The sequence below is a fragment of the Heterodontus francisci genome, chromosome 31 (genome assembly GCF_036365525.1).
Source record: "Heterodontus francisci isolate sHetFra1 chromosome 31, sHetFra1.hap1, whole genome shotgun sequence".
NCBI classification, from domain to species: Eukaryota; Metazoa; Chordata; class Chondrichthyes; order Heterodontiformes; family Heterodontidae; genus Heterodontus; species Heterodontus francisci.
In genome coordinates this window covers 26,339,572-26,359,299 of record NC_090401.1, presented here as the reverse complement: position 1 = coordinate 26,359,299, position 19,728 = coordinate 26,339,572, and the positions used below count along the sequence as shown (strand labels likewise).

Below are 19,728 nucleotides of genomic sequence, written 5' to 3'. Positions count from 1 at the left end.
AATTATTACTATTTAGAATGGAATTAATAGAAAATGCTGTATCTGGAGAAAATTAGTAACCTACCTTCACCAAAGCGACTATTAATATTTCTCTCCAGCACAGAACGCCCACAGCATGTAGCTTATTACATTTTCTTTTTAAAGGAGAATATTGCTGAAAGACCGAAACTCCCCACATACAACTTGGTTAACAAATATGTCTGAAAAATGTGAAAGCATTCACTTCAAATTGCACTTAATTATGAAAATATGGTAAGCATTCCTTTTGTTCCTTCAAATAGGATAAATTGTCCCTTACAATGTTTGCAAAGGCTACAAAGGGATATCGATAGATTAAGTGAGCGGGCAAAGATCTGGCAAATGCAGTATAATGTGGGAAAATGTGAAATGGTCCATTTTGGCAGGAAGAATAAAAAAAGAAACATATTATCTAAATGGTGAGAGATTGCAGAGCTCTGAATTGCAAAGGGTGTCCTAGTGCATGAATCGCAAAAAGTTAGTATGCAGGTACAGCACATAATTAGGAAAGCTAATAGAATGCCATTGTTTATTGCGAGGGGAATTGAATACAAAAGTAGGGAGGTTATGCTTCAGTTATACAGGGCATTGGTGAGACCACATCTGGAGTACTATGTACAGTAATGGTCTCCTTATTTAAGGAAGGATGTAAAAGCAGTTCAGAGAAGCTTTACTAGGCTCATACCTGGAATGGGTGGGCTGTCTAGTGAGGAAAGGTTGGACAGGCTAGGCTTGTATCCATTGGAGTTTTGAAGAGTAAGAGGCAACTTGATTGAAACATATAAGATTCTGAGGGGCCTTGACAGGGTGGATGTGGAAAGGATGTTTCCTCTTGTGGGGGAATCTACAAGGGGTCACTGTTTAAAAATAAGGGGTCACCCATTTAAGACGGAGATGAGGAGAAATCCTTTCTGTCAGTGGGTCATGAGTCTTTGGAACTCTCTGCCTCAAAAGGCAGTGGAAGCAATCTTTGAATATTTTTAAGGCAGAGATAAATAGATTCTAGACAAGCAAGGGGGTGAAAGGTTATTAGGGGCAGGCAGGAATGTGGAGTTGAGGTTACAATCAGATCAGCCATGATGTTGTTGAATGGCGGAGCAGGCTCAAGGGGCAGAGTGGCCTACTCCTGCTCCTAATTTATACGTTCATATGTTTAGTATCAATCAATCATGGAGGCTGAACTGATATTAGTGATGCGCTGATCTGTTAACTTGTCACCAGAGAGTGCGTGATTGAAGCAGATATGCACTGATGGCTATGAGATTCTGTGACCTGAATAAAGTAAATGAATTACTTGTCCAATAATTTCTACATCCATCTTTCTATTCCTCTGACTTGCCATCTTTTCTGTCCTCACATATTTAACCTCTCCATTGCCAATGCCCATTGTTACAAACCACTACACCTGGTCCTAATCCAATGATTGACACGAGCACTGCAAGCTGCAGCTATTGCATCTATGAAAATATTGTGAATGGTAACTTGCCATTTCAGAACTGAATGCAATGGTATAATGCAATGAAAGTGTTTAGCATTCTGCTGTTGACATTACATTGGGTTAGATCTCAGTTCAGAACTTCATTGTTTGCTGTTAACAATAACCATTCTAGGGACTACTTCAAATAGGGAGGGCAGGATTTATAACTAAAACATTGGTGGAACAATGACTAATACTGAGCTGCTCCAATACACTTTTGATAACTGACTGAAGAACAGCATTGGCATTCTGGCAAATGGTTGTGCAACCTCTCTCTCATTTTTCACCTGTGGTGCATGGCATGGGAAAAACCAAAAGTGGGCACAAATAAAAAAGGGACACAAAAATATTTGTACAATTTGTATCAGAATATATATATGCCCATTACGACTGGCCGATTTTTGTTTGGGTAATTGACTTTTCTTTAAGTCTACAATATTCTAGAATTCAGTGCCATAATCATGCACAGCCAATGAGTAGGATCATTCCAGTGAGACACAATGAAAAGAATCAAAAGCACCCAAATCTGGCAGTCTTTTGGCATAATATAAATGAAGGTTGGTGCAGTGTTGAAGCCATGTTCCTCATATGTTCAATAAATGTTGATCAAAACTATTTTTACAAAGCATTCCAAAGATACCCCATGGATAAGCATCATTATTGCACCATCCTTTCCTTCTTGTTAACTTCTTTAGTTCATGGGGAGGCAGTGGCGTAGTGATAATGTCACTGGACTGGCAGCCCAGAGGCCCAGGCTAATACTTTGGGGACGTGGGTTCAAATCCCACCACGGCAGATGGTGAAATTTGAATTCAATAAATAAATCTGGAATTAAAAAGCTAGGCTAGTGTGACCATGAAGCCATTGTCGATTGTTGTAAAAACCCATCTGGTTCACTAATGTCCTTTAGGGAAGGAAATCTGCCGTCCTTACCTGGTCTGGCCTACATGTGACTCCACATCCACAGCAATGTGGTTGACTCTTAAAAGGCCCTCTGAAATGGCCACTCAGTTCAAGGGCAATTAGGGATGGGCAATAAATGCTGGCCTTGCCAGTGACGCCCACATCCCATGAACAAATAAAAAAAAAAGGTTCTACACTTGACTCTGAAACACAAGGTTTTAACTGGACTCTTGATTCAGAATTGGTGATCTAACAGCAGCTAGAAACAATTTTAAAATATACCCATATTATGCCTATATTAAAAGTTATTTTGTTTCCTTCTTTATTATTTTGTTTGACATGTGGCATTGATTCACTAAGACAGCAGGGAGGTAACTTAATTGAAGGACTCTGCTACTTCTGCCCTTGACACTGTTAAACGATAAGTTGACATCTTGAAGTTTTGCTCCCATTCTGATCACAAATCACCTCCCTCCATTTGGCCACACATTTGCAACAGGTCTTGAACAAAACTGAGAACTTTTGAGAGGAAGCAAGGACAAAAATCCTACCACTCCACACAACTCATTAGCAGACCAGATCAGTGTACCACTGGACATACCTTCTACCACAATAAAGATATAAAAAGAGATTGTGAAATCAAAAGGAAAACAAGTCTCAGAAACAGAAATTTTTATTGGGCTGTGTGGTGTTCGGGAGGTGGGGGGCTGGTGGGGGGTGGGGTAGGCGGGAAGATGGATTTCCTACACCTTACCTTCACCGTTTCTGTTGTGTTGGGGATATGGAGTGTATAGACTCCATTCGTAGTTAATCCTGAGTTGTACACTTCAGCACAATCTTTAAAAGCAACTTGATCTTCGGCAATCCGTAGAATTTCTATAACAAAGAACAACATGCACCTTCATTTTATTAAAACCATTTTAAAAAGTAAATGTTGTATTTTAACCACATGTCCAAATTTCAGACCAATTGCTGCATCTTGCATGAGGAAATCACAACTGACACCACTTTAATGTTACTTATTGCAACTTAAAGTAAAGGACTCTATCACCCTTGCTGTAATGAGGAGGAAGGGGTGCCAGGGGAGTTATAACTGTCAATAATCTAGGACGAGGGCAGAAGTGTACTTCCTATTCTCACTAGTTTAATCCTCATGCTGGGCTTGTGGTAAGGACAAGTTAGCAAAAATAGGCCCAGAAGATGCACTAAGTGCCCAGGAGTGTCATTTTCCTCACTTTTCCAGATGAAACAACATCTGGAGGCTGTTTCAACACTGAAATAAATAAATCAGTGAAAATGGATTCACATCCCCATTAGGGCAGTAGTTCAACATATGAGCAAGTTTTTGTTAAAATAAACAATAAAATTTTTTTTGACAAGGTCCATTACATCCTCAGGCCACCATTGCTGATGCTCACAAATGGTACACAAGTGATCCTTGAGGCCATTTGATATGGGATTTAAATATTAATTACTGCCTCAGAATCCGGAGGGGGATCACCAGTATGGTGCCTAGAGGCAGATCCCAGCTGTTTGTATCTGACACTGTTTAATTTTGCACTGCTGATCACATCATGGAGGAGGAGAAGAGACAGTGATAAAAAAAATAATAAATTTACATCTTCCATTTCTTTTCATAAAAACCTCTTTGTGGGCTGGAAATTTTCAGCTGCAATGCTTTTTGCATCTATTGTTCAAGTATACTTATTTGCATATTTATGAATATTATAGTCCTAAAATATGCAAACTACACTTCAATCTGTTTATTACCATCTCATGGTTCTGCTGACCCTTTTCACAAGGTGAAGAAAAAGTCACATTTTCAGTATCATATATAGCATCTCCCTGTAAGCCGCAGCATTAGACAAACCAAAAACCCTGTGACAGTTTGAGTGACGTTAAGGTGGGAATTATACCACTAAAAAATAGTTCAACCTTTCAGCCATAAGTTAAAAACTGCAGAGATATATTCTTATAAATGCAAAAATGATTCATTTCCCCCTCCTGAGATACAGAGGCATTGAGGGATACGGTTTAGGGAGGCATGTGACTCCTCAGAGTTCCCACCTCGCCTCTGTGTACCAATTACTAATAGAGTTATTGCTTATGCACTGTGTAAATTAAAAACTATATCATAATCTGGTGTTTCAGCTAAATCAAAAGGATTCTGTCAACACACCTTTCATCATCCTTGTTCCCCCCCCCCCCCCCCACCCCTCCATGTTTCAAAACCCGTGTACACCTGCTGTTGGCACAGGAATGTTGTCCCATTCAATAACTTTGCTTGGTGGGGAAGAGAAAATTATTTTTGACTATATTTTTTACAATACATAGCACACACCATTCTCCAGCCAACATGGCCTCACAACATTTGAGAGAGTGACTCAAGTAGGCTCACCTCAGACTTTTTTCTCCTCTCTCCCATGAACTCAGTGTAGGTTTGGACCTTGCTTAAAATGTAGCTGACTTTGGAAACACTGAGCAGTAGCAGCAGGTTTGATAAAGATACTTAATAAAGGAGAGTGGACAACTCACTTAAAGATTCCAATACAATTTCCCAGTGATCATGTACATAGTGTGTTGTCAAAATTGTATTAGCCAATCACAACAAGAGTCAATAATTTCATCACAGCCGTTGCAAGGGCATCCTCAACAATGAGCAACTGAACCACACTAACCAAGAAGGTCCGAGTATAAACTATGGTCTGTGCTGAGTTAATTGTTCTCAGGGAGGGCAGCAGTAGGCACCTTCAATTGGCCTTAGCGTTCCTGGTTAGAAAGAAACTGGCCAGTGTCCCACTCCACATTGCCAATTAGCAACACCTGCCAAGGACATAGTGAAAATATGATGAACTGATTTTATCCCTCTCAAAATAAATATAAATTGTCAAACATCTTGTCGTTGAAAAGAAAATTCCTTGTTATTAAAGTGAAAGGCATTAATTGATCAATGACATTGACAGCAATCAACCAACTAATGCAGTTCCAATTTTCTTCCAATTGAGCTGTTTCAGAGAGGGACTGAATAAAGAGAAATATAAACTTAGATAATTAAATATTCCATGCAAGATAACAGTCCTACAGTTCTTGTCAAGGGCATGTGTCAAACAGTTGCCTGTGGAAAACAACCAGCCAGGGTTGGGCCATGGAGATGCAGGAGTGGAGAGATATTCTGGAGCTTTGCTTGGTCACCCTCAGCAAATCTTTCCCTCAGCTCTTCCTACGTGTGATAGAACCTCAGCATCCCTACCTGTTGGCCTCTGATCGAACAAATCAGTCAAAATGCATCATAAAAGTTCTTACTTCATATCCTGTGTTACACGAGTGCCATCCACATAGGAAACTCACACCATAATGTGTAGTCACTTTCATTCAATATGCACAGTGCTGTTTCACCTCACTTTCTCGAAGCTGAAGAGTCTGGTTGGAACGATACAAGGGATAGGAGCACTGGTAAACGCATTGGTGCTTCTGTGAATGAACTTCCCAAATGGCCCTGGGTGCCTGCAACAGTGAAGTGGGAACAACCTTTCTGTGGCCAATGCAAGGAGGAGGCTGAACATTGTTCATACTTTTAAATTTCATTGGATCAGGGAATGCAACCCAGCTCTCCACAACTGGAGATATTTGTGGCACAGAAATGGACTATATGTCCCATTGCGTCTTTGCTAGCTCTTTGTTAGAGAAACCTAGAATTAACAGCACCATCTCGCTCTCTCTCTGCAGCTGTCAGTCTCATCCAGATCAGTAAATGGATTTTGGAAAGTGCTCAAGATCAGACAAAGTGCCAGCTCTTTTCTTTACCTGTGAGCAGTCTTTGTTCTTTATTTCCCACGAAGGAAATGTGCTGAGATTAGGGAATCATAATATGTGGACAAACCCACCTTCTGTCACTCCATAATACTGCCCGCTAGCCCAACAACATACAACCATATCAGATGAAAGGCTGACCGACCTGAAATTTCAACAAGATATCATCACTAACCGTTGCCTTGAGAAACCATATTCAGCAGGTTGTGAACAGTCTCCATTAGTAAAACCTGTTGGCTCTGTAGGATGCTGTTGTTCTGCGTGGCTACACTCAGTTGCTTCTCAAGCTCTTGGATAATTTTGCTCTGCTTCACCAACAGGTCCTGCATCTCCAGCTTTTCAGCTTTTATTGACTGAAGCTCAGTTTCATGTTTACCTTCCATTTCTAGGATTTTCTGCTCCAGAAAGCTGAAAGGCAAGAAAATATCATGGAGAGTATCAATGTGCCTGCAGTTCACTGAATAATGATTAGTATATTTAACACATACTTTCTGTAAGAGATGGATTGAGACTTCAGACTGCAAAAATTCTACCATTCCTAAAAATTCCTAAAAGTATAGAACTTTGTCACTTTTTGCCAGCAGTAATAACCACTGCTGTAATTCAGGGTGGTGTTAGGGGGTTGGTGCTTGTGGAGAGGAAGGGTAAATATTTCAACACTCCTTTCACTGGAAGATTTTCTTCGTAGTCTGACCATTATGTATAGCGTCTTGCAGCTAAATAAAGGTGGCTACTCACAAATGTTTTCCCCCATTTTGGTCAATGCAAGACTGATTTAAATTATATTTCTCCACTTTTGCCTGTTATGTTTCCCTGTGCTAAATGCAATTTAACTTGACCGCAAGACTCTGACAAAACTGGGCATGCAGATCAAGTGCTCGCATAGTGTTTCCTACAGTTTTCCCTCTTCCTGCTTGGAATTATCAAGGATGTTGATGAAATTGAGGATTAATGTCTGGGAATTACAGGCCTCAACACAAGTCTGTGTTCTGTGTTGTGGATCCACCATATTAACACAAAAAAAATGTATTGAAATAATTCTTGTTGGGGGTTAGGTTTGTGAGATGTGTATCACAGGAATGAGGATAGACCGTTTGTCCTATTGACTTGGTGAGCATGCACAATGCCAACATAAGTGAGGTGAATTTTGATTTGACTGGATGATAAGGGACACAGCAAAACTTGTATGTGTTTTGTGCAGAGTTACAAGTGTGTTGTAAGACAGTAAAAGTCAGTGCATTCAGAAAATGCAAACCACGGAAGAGAAGAAGAGGCAGTTTATCACTGTCATTGGAACCCATGTTGTCCAAATGCAATGAAGCACATTCCTACTGGTGTAATTCATTGTAAAATGCACAAGAAAACATCATTTAAACAAAGAGAGTCTGAAAGGAGCAGTGTCTCAGTACAATGAAAGGAGCTCCATTTAAAATGGACAGTAGGATCATTTTACCCAGGTTGAAGCAACACTGAACCAACTGACTCCTAATTCACTTATTTCATAGAGTAAAGTAGTACATACTATATAGGGGTCAATTAACACCTCAGTACAGCATCTGAAGCAGTAATAGAAGATTTAGTAAAAAATTACGATTGTGCATGGAGCTTGCAGCACTGATTTTATTCTCGAGTTAAAATGGCCTAAAAGCTGCTGTTCTTGACTCAACAAACTGCCCTAAATGTTTTTTGTCCAATGGAGTCAGCCAGCCAAGAAGCAGTTTCTGCCTGGCACTGAAGTATGCAAATGGAGAAGTTTGCTAGAACCATGGGCTGGATTTTACCATGGGCGGACGGGAATTCGCCACCAACGTAAAAGTCGGTGGCAAACCTGCTTCCACCTAGCCCGGGGATCCGACCCGCATTTTACGGGTCCCCGGGCTTTAATTGTCCCAAGGCGGGACTTCCACCCGCTTGAGGGAGGAGGTCCCGCCTCATTGAGCTGCCGGCCAATCAGCGGCGGCCACTGCTGAGACTGCAGCCCAGCCGATCGAGGAGAATGCCATGGAGCCGGGATCCAAGGTAGGTTTTCGATGCCTCACCAAGGGAATCGGGCGCGCTCCGGTGAGGCAAGGGGAAGGGGGGGGGGGTGGGTTGGGAAGTGGGGTCGGCCCTCAATCGGGCACCCTGTGCCCAACTGCCATGGCACCCCACGGTGCACGGAAAGGCCAGCAGCTATTGCTTGGCGACCTTTCGCATCCCCAGCATGCCCGCTTGCCATGGGTGAAATACCAGTGGAGGTCGTTGAGGGCCCTTAAATAGCTGTTAAGTGTCCACTTAAAGGCCTTGATTGGCTTCGGGCAGGCGGGCCATTCCCCTTCCCCTCCACCCCCTGCCCAACTGCCGTAAAGTCAGCCGGAGGCGGGAGAGGGGCGGGAAGGCCTCCCAGAGCCTCCCGCTCAATTTTACGCCGCTCCCACGCCACCATCCGAGCTCCTGGGGAGGCATAAAATTCAGCTTTATATATCTATTGCGATTTAGATAAGAACATGGGAACAAATGCCGGCCATTCAGCCCCTCATGCCTGTTCCATTATTTAATTGGATCCCGGCTGATCTATACCTCAACTTCACTTACCTGCTTTTGATCCATATTCCTTGATACTCTTACCGAACAACAATTTATCGATCTCAGTCTTGAAAGTTTCAACTGACCCAGCATCCAGGGCCTTTTGGGAGAGGGGATTTCACATTTTCACTACCTGTTGTTTGGCAAAGACATGCCACAAATATTCTTTGATTTTAGTGCTGTGGCTTTTGGAATTATAGGTATCATCGCGCTCGGGAGAATAATTCACAGGGGCCCTTTGTTTCTGCACATTTCAACTAGAAAATTTTCACCTTTCCTCGCAGGATGAACCTTTAGCTGCATCAACAACAATACAAGCAGCATTTAATCGCACCTGTTCTTTTCATGGAGTTTGGTAATTTCCTGCGTCTGCACCATGATTTGTTTCTCCAATTTGTTTGTTGAAAGGAAATTCTCCAGCAGCTGTATTTCAAGCCTTGATGTCTGATTCAGAACCTTAAAAATAATGCAAGTTATCATTCAGAATAAAAAGAACCAGTTCTTAGTTGAGACAGCATTTAGCACTTGCGAAGCTTTAGGGAGTCCTGTATTTTAAACAAGAAACTTGACGCAAATGCTGAATACAGACAGAACAGTAGGCTCTGCTAATTTATGTTTTTTTTATTGACGAGTTCCCCCCCCCCACACTTGAAAATGGACAGAAACATTATCAGTGGAAGCTCAATGCAAATGTGCATTTTGTTGCTTTCACAGAAGTAAGATGGGAGACTGATTTGGAGGCACATAAGAGCTGATTGAGTTACAAATAAAAGGAGACCAAGAATCAGAGAGAAAAAGAGAAACTCAAAGAAATTAAAAATGTTATTATATCTTTACCAGAGATTTACCTGCATATAGACCAGCTTTCCACTTCACTGGTTAGCCCACAATTTTGTGACTGGGTGGAAAGTTGTGGGCTAACGACAGAGGAAGCAGAAACGAACATAACATTTCCAATAATCACAAACTTAGGCCCTGTGTCAGGATTTTGTCACACGTTGAGAGACTTCGTAATATCTGAAAAAATGGGGTCAATTTTAACCTCCAACCACGGGTAGATTGGGATCGGGTGAGATGTAAGAAAAATTTAAAATCTTTAATCTAACCTCAATTCACCCGGGTTTAATGGAGGTGGGACAGGGGACAGGCAAGCAACCCACTTCCAGGAGGCAGATTAGCTGTTTAAATATTATAATTAGGCAGGGAACTTGACATTTAACTCCCCTTGCAGTTTTAACCATAGCTGCCCGGATTTATTTATGCCAGTATTGAAACAGCCTCCAAATTTTGTTTCATCTGGAAAACTGAGGATAATGACCTTGCCGGGCACTCAGTACATCTTCTGGGCCTATTTTCACAGACTTATCCTTACCACAAACCTGGCAGCTCAAGGGAACAGCTTCATGGAAAAGCTAAGTGCTTCATCATGGGCCAGCAGAGCAGGAGTGCTTCCTCTCAGTCCCCAAAGCCTATGAGCTTCCCTGGGATCAGACCTACACCCACTAGCCATAATTTTCCAATCTTTTTTAGACTCAGGGGTGGTGCCAAAGGACTGGAGAATTGCAAATGTTACACCAGTGCTCAAAAAAAGGGTGTAAAGATAAGCCCAGCAACTATAGGCAAGTCAGTTTAACCTCAAAGGCAGGGAAGCTTCTAGAAACGGTAATTCTGGACAAAATTAATAGTCACTTGGGCAAATGCAGATTAATTCAGGAAAGCCAGCACGGATTTGTTAAGGGAAAATCGTGTTTGATTAACTTGCTTGTGTTTTTTGATGAGGTAACAGAGAGGGTTGATGAGGGTAATGCTGTTGATGGAGTGTACATAGACTTCCAAAAGGTATTTGATAAAGATCTGCACAACAGACTTGTGAGCAAAGTTAGAGTTCATGGAATAAAAGGGACAGTAGCAACATGGATACAAAATTGGCTGAGTGACGGGAAACAGATGTTAGTGGCTAATGGTTGTTTTTCGGACTGGAGGAAGGTTTATAGTGGAGTTCCCCAGGTTGGTGTTAGGACCCCTGCTCTTCCCAATATATATTAATGAACTAGACTTTAGTGTATAGGGCACAACTTCAAAATTTGTGGACAATACAAGACTTGGAAGCATTGTGGACTGTGAGGCACATAGTGTTGGACCAAAACAGGTTGGTGGAATGGGCAGACAAGTGGCAGACGAAATTTAATGTGGATAAGTGTGAAGTATTCATTTTGGTAGAAAGAATGTGGAGAGACAATATATAATAAAAGGTACAATTATAGAGGGGGTGCAAAAGCAGAGGGACCTGGATGTATATGTCCATAAGTCATTGAAGGTGGCAGAACAAGTTGCAAGAGTGGATAATAAAGCATACAGTATCCTAAGCTTTATCAATAGGACGTGGAATAAATGCAGGCTGGAACACAAGAAGTACTCCTCTCATCTTCTTCATGTAGTGCTTTGAGATCTTCTATATTCACCTGGGAGGGCAGCCTAGGCTTCCGTTTAATATCTCATTCAAAAGACAGCACCTTCAACAATGCAGCACTCCCTCAGTGCAGTGTTGAAGTGTCAGCCCAGATTAGGTGCTCAAGCCCCTGTAGTGGTGCTTGAACCTATGTAGTTCAGATTCAGAGATAAGACCACTACTACTGGGCCAAGCTTTCGATTTATTTTCCATTTATGTATTCTTTTAATTAATTTCATCCTCCTTCAGTCCCTGAGCCTTTTCCCATTCCTCTTACCATGATTGACCGTGCGCTGGCACATGACTAGGCTCTGCAATCTCTCTTCACCTTAATTCCTTTTATCTTGCTTGCCACTCCTCAGTCTTTTCTGAGGTCCTGCTTCTCTTTCCTTCACTCTAGTGCACCTTGAATCCTCCATGAATCTTGGCCCATCTCTGATGACATGCTTCTGGTTCTGTCACATGCAGACCTCCTCCTGCACCCCTTAGGCTCCGTAACTTGTTCTTCTTGCTCTAGGCACTACTATGCTACCTTGCAGGTGTTGCTTCCACCCACCCCCCCCCCCCACCCCCACCCAACAAGAACATAAGAAATAGGAGGAGGAGTAGACTATATGGCCCATCGAGCCTGCTCCGCCATTCAACACAATCATAGCTAATCTACCTATTCTCTTTCCTCAATTGGCTCCCCAGCCTCTTCCAGTCTTGCTCTGTTGATTGTGTTTAATTTTAGATAAAACTTAAATTATGTCCGCATGACATTTTGAAATATTTCACTTGTTTTCTTATATTCCTGCAACCAACACACTTTTATATCAGTTCATCTCCAATAAATAAAAGTCACAAACTTAATTGTAAATGCCTTGATTGTAAACAGATGTAACTGTGACTATTTCCTTGGGCAATGCCACAGGACCTATAACATACTTATGACTATGAGTATTCACAAAGAAGGATTCTGTGGAAATTTCAGATCGTCTCATCCAAAGATCCTTAAATATACACCAAGCTTATAAAATGAAACACAGAAAACCGTTAATCTAATTGATGATTATAATTAGCTGAGACCATGCAACATGGAAAATAAATGGCTTTCAGAGTTTCCTGAAAAAATAAATGACTGTCAGAAGTACAGTACTCAGTAAATAAATGATACACAGAAGGTAAAAGTTTACCTCGAGTGTGTTTCACAAAGAAGAAATGGTAGCCTGACATGTATTATACAGCAAATAAACAGCCTTTCACTCAGAAAATAAACAGTAGTCAGAGTGTGTTATGCAAGGAGTAACTGGCAGTCAGGAGTATGCTATAATGAGATCTTCAGTACAGTTTTTTAAATCTTATAATCTGAATTGGGTCATTTGCCCCTTAAGGCTATGATTGGGAGGCCTTCAACTGCAAACTGCTATGATCAAAAGTGATGCTGCTTCAATGCAAGGGCAGCAGCGAAACTTAAACTGGACCAACTGAGGATAAATACAACCTGGTCCAATCAGATTAAGAAACAATTACGCTGCCCCTTGTTTATTGTTCAAATTCAAATAAATCTTTAAATTATGTTGAAGTTTGCAGTGTAATTAGTTTAGAACAACAGATGATTGAGAGAAGGTGACTTTTTTTTCCCCAATGTCACTTGGTTACATGAAAGGATTACCTGTGTTTCCACATCTGTGAGCTTGCGAGTTTGTTCCGCAGTTTGAGTCAGGAGATTAGTTCCTATTTCTAACATGGCTGCCGTTTGATTCTGCACCACATTCCGCTGGATCTCTACGATCTCGGTCTTCACACTGTCCTGAATATAGTTTTCAAGCTGCAATGAAATGATATTAACCACTTTATAGAAGCGATGTGAAGATTCAGTACATTAGAAAAATGTACCTGGCTTTTAGTTGCAAAGTGACAGAAAAAATACCATATTTGACAAGTTTAATGAGTCGACTAGTGCTGAAGAGGAAATCTAAACAACAACACCTTGCAATTATATAGTGCCATTAACATACCAAAATATTCCAAGGTGCTACACTGAGCCACAAAAGGCAATATTGGGGCAGATTAAAGGCCTGCTCGGGTCAGCACAAAAATACAAACCCGACCCGAGCCCAACAGAACCACATCCGACGCAAGCCCGACCCGGCCCGGTCCTTCCATTTTTTCCCATGCCCAACCCAACCCGACCATCAGTTAACTTACCTTCCATTTTTCACTTTGTTGCTGATCTGCAAAAGCTTACAACAACTGCAACAAAACCACCTTTCTAGTCTAAAAATTAAATTAACATTGGAGCTACTTACCTGTGATAGAGCATATCTGGCCCGGCCCGAACCGAGCCTGAATGCCGGACCCGGAAGTGCAACCTGAACCCGACACATGTCGTCGGGTCCCGTTGGGTTCGGGTCAGATAACGGGCCTTTAGGGCAGATAACTAAAAGCTTGGCCAAAGAGGTAGGCTTTATGGAGCATCTTAAAGGAGGAAAGAGTGGAAGAGAGGTACAGAAGTTTAGGGAGGGAATTCCAGAGCTTAGAGCTGGAGGCATGGCCCTCTATGGTGGAGTGATTAAAATTGGAGATGCTGAAGGCTAGAATTGGAGGAGTACACATATCTCAGAAGGTTGTAGGGCTGGTGGAGTTTTCTTCTTTCAAAGAAAGAGTCTCATTATCAGAGGCCCTTTTGAAGAGGGCGTTTCACCTTTGGGACCTCTTTCAAAGAGGCAGTGTTGATATCAAAGCTCTTTAAAAAGGAATTTCTGCACCAGGATCTCTGACAAAGAACTGAGGAATGAATTTCCACAGGAGGTTATCCAATTCATTCACTGTAGCTTCAGCAGAAGAGCTGCTGAAACCCCAGAAATAAGCATAAATTATGTATACAGCATTTTTCAGTGTTTCTACAGATCTTCCACTGAAGTTACGATGGGTTAACAGGAGAGCTGCTGTAGAAATTCACCCCCTAACCCCCACGATCACCCTCCATAATGGCATAATGGCAGTTTACATTGCTTCTCTGGGACTTCCATATGTTTTCCACTGATGTTATAGTAGGAACCTGGGAGAGCTCCCACAGGAAATGCATCCCCAGTAATTTGCAGATCATTTCTATTTTTTAGTCCATTGGTTTTGATTTCAATTTGCACATTTTAGTTTAAGACAGAGAGTGCTCATTTTATTTCGTATTTCAGGCTGAATAATCATATGCCTAATTCAACTAATTTTATTGAGCAGTTTCCATTTAAAAAAAAAATCCTAATGAGAAGTTGCTGTGCTACTGCCTGAATTCTAGCCAACGTAACAGCATCTCTATGGTGACATTGCAAATATTGTCAATGAAAGAGAAGCAAATGGAATGAAGCTGCTGGAAACCATTGATGGCAACGAGTGTACAAATCTGTGGGGCAGTAAATAAATCTGCACACATCCCTCAAGAAACCCAGCTGTTAACTAATAATTAGGGTGAAATTGGTCTTCGCCAGTTGTGTGAAACAGGTTCATAGTGAATCAGTAACTTGTTTTGCAAAGCTCCCAGTTCTATTTTCCTAACAGAAAAAATAAAATCAGATGCAGTGCAGAACGGACTGCCAATTCTCCATGAGTCTGCTTCGCGCTTCTGGCATACACCAATTTCACCCCCATAATGTGCTTAAGAGTCAGCCAAATGTTAATGGAGTTTCTAAAGTGATGTTGAAACCAGTAAAGAAATTGCTTCAGTACTCTTGTTATCCAAAATTGATCGCCATTAATACAATTTCACAGACTCATCCAATTCTGTTGATAACAATGGCAAATATGTGAAGGAATTCGACCTTTACTTACTGAAAACTTCTTATGTGAAAAACAGGACTTCTATTGTCCTTCAATCTGCACAGCTTGCTAAGTTGGCAACAAAAAGAGCGATTGGCAATAAGGAGGGGAAGGGAGTTATTCTGGGAGAAAGATGCCAGCCTGCACTGGCACTGTTGGTGGTGAAATATTGTGTGATGCAGGCGGTTTGAAGAAGGATAAATATCAGAAATAGTGCAAGAAAAAGAAGACAATATATTAACCTGTAAAAGAAATCTCTGGTTAACATATAATTGTAGACGAGGCAAGGCTTAGTGTTAGATATTAGGTCTGTTTGTCAGATTGGTCAACAGAAGAGTCCCTGTTGTGCTTTTCATATCAGATAGTTTGCAGAATTTGCTCTTGCAGCATTTTCACAGCACAATCTATACAACAGTGGTACTATGTCATTACCGCATTGAGTACATTCTGTATATCTTTGTATGTTTTTGCTCTACAAAACTGCTTAAAATCTATGCTTGTTTGATAGATATTGATTATTTCGTATCTTGCAGGTGCCAGACACTTAAAATTGGACTGAAATGGCAGGAGTGTGATGGGGGATGAGTTTAAATCCAACCTCTGATAATGGGATGAAAGTCTCTTTTGAAGTTCAGGCACTGTCAATCTAGTTGAAAGATTCATTCTTATTTGACTCGCAGAGTACAGATCAGTCCATAATTGAGTGCTAATTGGCAGTCTCACTCAAAGAAGCCCTAAGGACAGCTTGTGGAGAAAATAATGAAATAGTAGAAGTTGCTCTTTTGAGATTGTTGTGATGGAGCGCTTCTTAGCCAGTTCTGGAGTTCACTCCAGATGGAGTGTTTCCCTATATCTGACCTGTGCTATATCTTGAGTTACAACACACCTAATGGTAGCCCTGGGCTCAAAACTTTTGTTGGGAAGTAGAAGCTTGACGAACAAGCTGAGAAACCAACTCTGTTACAAGAGTCCGAAGTGAATCAAGCAACACAAAGTGTTATAGTGGGGCACAGTCCAAACCTATGCAAATTGTTTCTGAATTCTTCAGTATGGTTAATGAACTTTACTGCAGCTCAGCCAAGCCACTCTGCTGTTTGTAGCTACTCCTACCAGGAGATCTGCTGTCATGGTATGTCACGGTCGTTGAACTTGCGCCATCCTCACACATCGACTGTAGCTCATCTGCAACCACTCTGTGACGTTTATCATCCAACTATGCCTAGGTCAACCCCTCTTTCTGCTGCCCTCCACTTTGCCCTCTAAAAGAGATTTCTGTAGCTTTTCAGCTCTGATCAAATGGCCAAAATACTGACATTTACTTTTCTGGATCACTTTTTAGAGTTCTCTTTGCTCTTGCAATTTCAAGCACCTATTCATTTGTCTTATGGTCTGTATAAGGAATTTTAAGCATACGTCTTAACATCCACAGTTCAAAGACCTTTATTTTCTTCCACAGATCTTTACTTATTATCCAGGTTTCTGAGACATACAGGAAAGTGGATAGAATGTAGCCTCTTAGGAGTTTTTTCCCTGTTAAAAGCTTGAGCTTTCTTGTTGTTAACATATCCTTCATCTTCACAAAATTACTTCTGGTTATCTCTATCCCTCTTCTGTCTTTGGCATCGCATCGACCATCTTCTGTTATCATTTGTTCTAAACAGACAAATTTATCTTTTTGTTCCAGTGTGACACCATCCACTACAATCTTCACTCTAGCTTCTTCTGATATATTCCTCTAACTACCATTGTTTTAGTGTTCAGACTCGATCCGTAACTAGTAACTACCATGCTTGAATCATTGGGTAATGGTCATGTGACACGCCCACCCTCCATCTACTTAAGCTGGCGTTTTCATTGCAGTAGACAGACAAACAGCTAGACACTGAAGAGAGAAGACCTAAGTGGGGTCTCTACTTCATTCCTCTCTCTCTCCAAACCACCTGGCAAGCTTCAAACCTTGCCTGCTGACCATGTCTACCCAGGTATACCCCTGCTGCAGACAGAAACTTCTTGAAGGAAATCAGCCGCATTGCTGTCTCCATGAGACCCACTGAAATAGCCATTCACATCTTCAAATCAGAAGCCTCAGGACCACCAAAGGAAAGTCGGACGATCACTAAGTTCGGCATGAAGCCAGCCGAGTCACCACCCTCCACAGACCGTATACCCCTTTTATTTCTCTGGACTCTAATTTAGTCAAATTATCCTTCCCCACTCTGTAACCTATTTGTGTGTGTGTGAACTTCAAGAGTGTGTGTGTTGAGGTTGGAGCATATTTTATATTTCACTTAGATTGGTTAAGTACAATAAAGCTAACCTCTTTCTTTGTTAAACTCAAGAAAACCTGTCCAATTGTTTTTTTTTTAGGATCACAGCACAGAACAATTAAACACTCACTGAGTTTGCAAGTATATCCACTTCAAAAAGAAATAAACCTATTGTGGTCAAAGGAGAGGGAAACGAGGGGAGACCTTTGACCCATCCTCACCTGATCATAATATTAGGTTAAATCTTCCCTCTCTTGTTCCTATTCCAGGTTTAAATCCAGATTGTGTTTCATCAACTTCTGTTTCAAATACGTTATTATTTCTTTCAATTATGATTTTCAAGATCCCTTTAATGACATGACTCATTAAGCTTAGAGTTGTAAACTGATGCACTCCATTGCTTTAGGTCTCTTAGGTAATGAATGTCTCAAGTCACTTAGAATGTACCCTTTAGTATATATTTGATCACAAATTTGTTATCACTTCTAATTCTGTTTCTTCAAGGGCTTTTAGATGCTCTGTCGTTACTTCATCTGTGCCTGGAGCTTTTCCTGTACTCATCAATTTCAAAGAGTTTTTTACCCAATATCATAAAATTTGGTCCTTCCTTTGCCTCTGTATCTTGAGGACTCCCTTGATTTGGATCCTCATACAATTCACATATACTCTGTCCATCTTTTTGCTACTGTATTCCTTTAAACAACATTTGTCTTTTGTCTGTTGTAATCCCTTTCTTTCTATGTCAAGAATTGCACCTTCTGGTGCATAACTCTCATTTTGAGATTTCTTTCCAGCTCCAATATTTCATCACACATTTCTTATACCATTTCTCTTCTGTCTGCCCACATGCATTCTTCATTTTCTTTTCAATTTCATCATACTCAGGTGTGTTTCTTTTCCCTCTCTGTCATCATTGCTAATATCTCATCTGTCATCCACTCCTCGTCTCTTTTTGTTTTCCATTTTGGTAATATTTCCTTTGCAGCATGTTGTATACTCTCTTTCATGTTTTTCAATTTGTTTTCTATTTCTTGTTCCGAGACCTCTGAAAATATACTTTCCTGAATCCTGGGACAGTCATACCTTTTTTTTTATACTTTAAGTGTGACTGCCTGTCTAATATTCTCATCCTTCAGCATGTCAAGGTCGAAGTGGTTGCACATCTTTTTCCATTTTTGGTATTTTCAGTTTCATCTTAATTTTTGCCACAAGGAGACACTGATCTGAATTTATATCTGTGCCAGGATACATGATTGTTTTTTTTTATTCATTCATGGTATGTGGGCATCGCAGGCCAGGCCAGCATTTATTGCCAAGCCCTAATAGCACTTCAGAAGGTGGTGGTGAGCTACCTTCTTGACCCACTCCAGTCCATTTGGGCTAGGTACACCCACAGTGCTGTTAGGAAGGGAGTTCCAGGATTTTGACCCAGTGACAGTGAAGGAACGGCGATATAGTTCCAAGTCCGGATGGTGTGTGACTCGGAGGGGAACTTGCAGGTGGTGGTGTTCCCATGCATTTGCTGCCCTTGTCCTTCTAGTTGGTAGAGGTCGCGGGTTTGGAAGGTGCTGTCTAAGGAGCCTTGGTGCATTGCTGCAGTGCATCTTGTGGATGGTACACACTGCTGCCACTGTGCGTCGGTGATGGAGGGAACGAATGTTTGTAGATGGGGTGCCAATCAAGCAGGCTGCTTTATCCTGGACGGTGTCAAGCTTCTTAAGTGTGGTTGGAGCTGCACCCATCCAGGCAAATGGAGAGTATTCCATCACACTCCTGACATGTGCCTTGTAGATTGTGGACAGGTTTTGGGGAGTCAGGTGGTGAGTTATTCACCTCAGGATTCCTAGCCTCTGACCTGCTCTTGTAACTATGGTATTTATACGGCTACTCCAGTTCAGTTTCTGGTCAATGGTAGCCCCTAGGATGTTGATAGTGGGGGATTCAGCAATGGTAATGCCGTTGAATGTCAAGGCGAGATGGTTAGATTCTCTCTTGTTGGAGATGGTCATTGCCTGGCACTTGTGTGGCGCAAATGTTACTTGCCACTTATCAGCCCAAGCCTGGATATTGTCCAGGTCTTGCCGCATTTCTACACAGACTGCTTCAGTATCTGAGGAGTCACGAATGGTGCTGAACATTGTGCAATCATCAGCGAACATCCCCACTTCTGACCTTATGATTGAAGGAAGGTCGTTGATGAAGCAGCTAAAGATGGTTGGGCCTAGGACACTACTCTGAGGAACTCCTGCAGTGATGTCCTGGAGCTCAGATGATTGACCTCCAACAACCACAACCATCTTCCTTTGTGCTAGGTATGACTATAGCCAGTAGAGGGTTTTCCCCCTGATTCCCATTGAGCTCAGTTTTGCTGGGGCTCCTTGATGCCATACTCGGCCAAATGCTGCCTTGATGTCAAGGGCAGCCACTCTCACCTCACCTCTTGA

At 41.5% G+C, this 19,728-nt stretch overlaps 1 protein-coding gene across 2 annotated transcripts in view; it reads right to left on the bottom strand.

Moving 5' to 3' along the window:
• The window catches only part of LOC137347099 (angiopoietin-2-like), a 218,154-nt gene that overhangs the window by 105,425 nt on the left and 93,001 nt on the right, over positions 1-19,728 (bottom strand). For both annotated transcript variants that reach the window (XM_068011190.1, XM_068011191.1), the window contains 4 exons: positions 12,877-13,032; positions 9,108-9,229; positions 6,384-6,616; positions 3,153-3,274 (listed from right to left, as the gene is read on the bottom strand). In XM_068011190.1, coding sequence (XP_067867291.1) covers positions 3,153-3,274; positions 6,384-6,616; positions 9,108-9,229; positions 12,877-13,032 — 633 coding nt within the window. The remainder of the gene's footprint in view (positions 1-3,152; positions 3,275-6,383; positions 6,617-9,107; positions 9,230-12,876; positions 13,033-19,728) is intronic.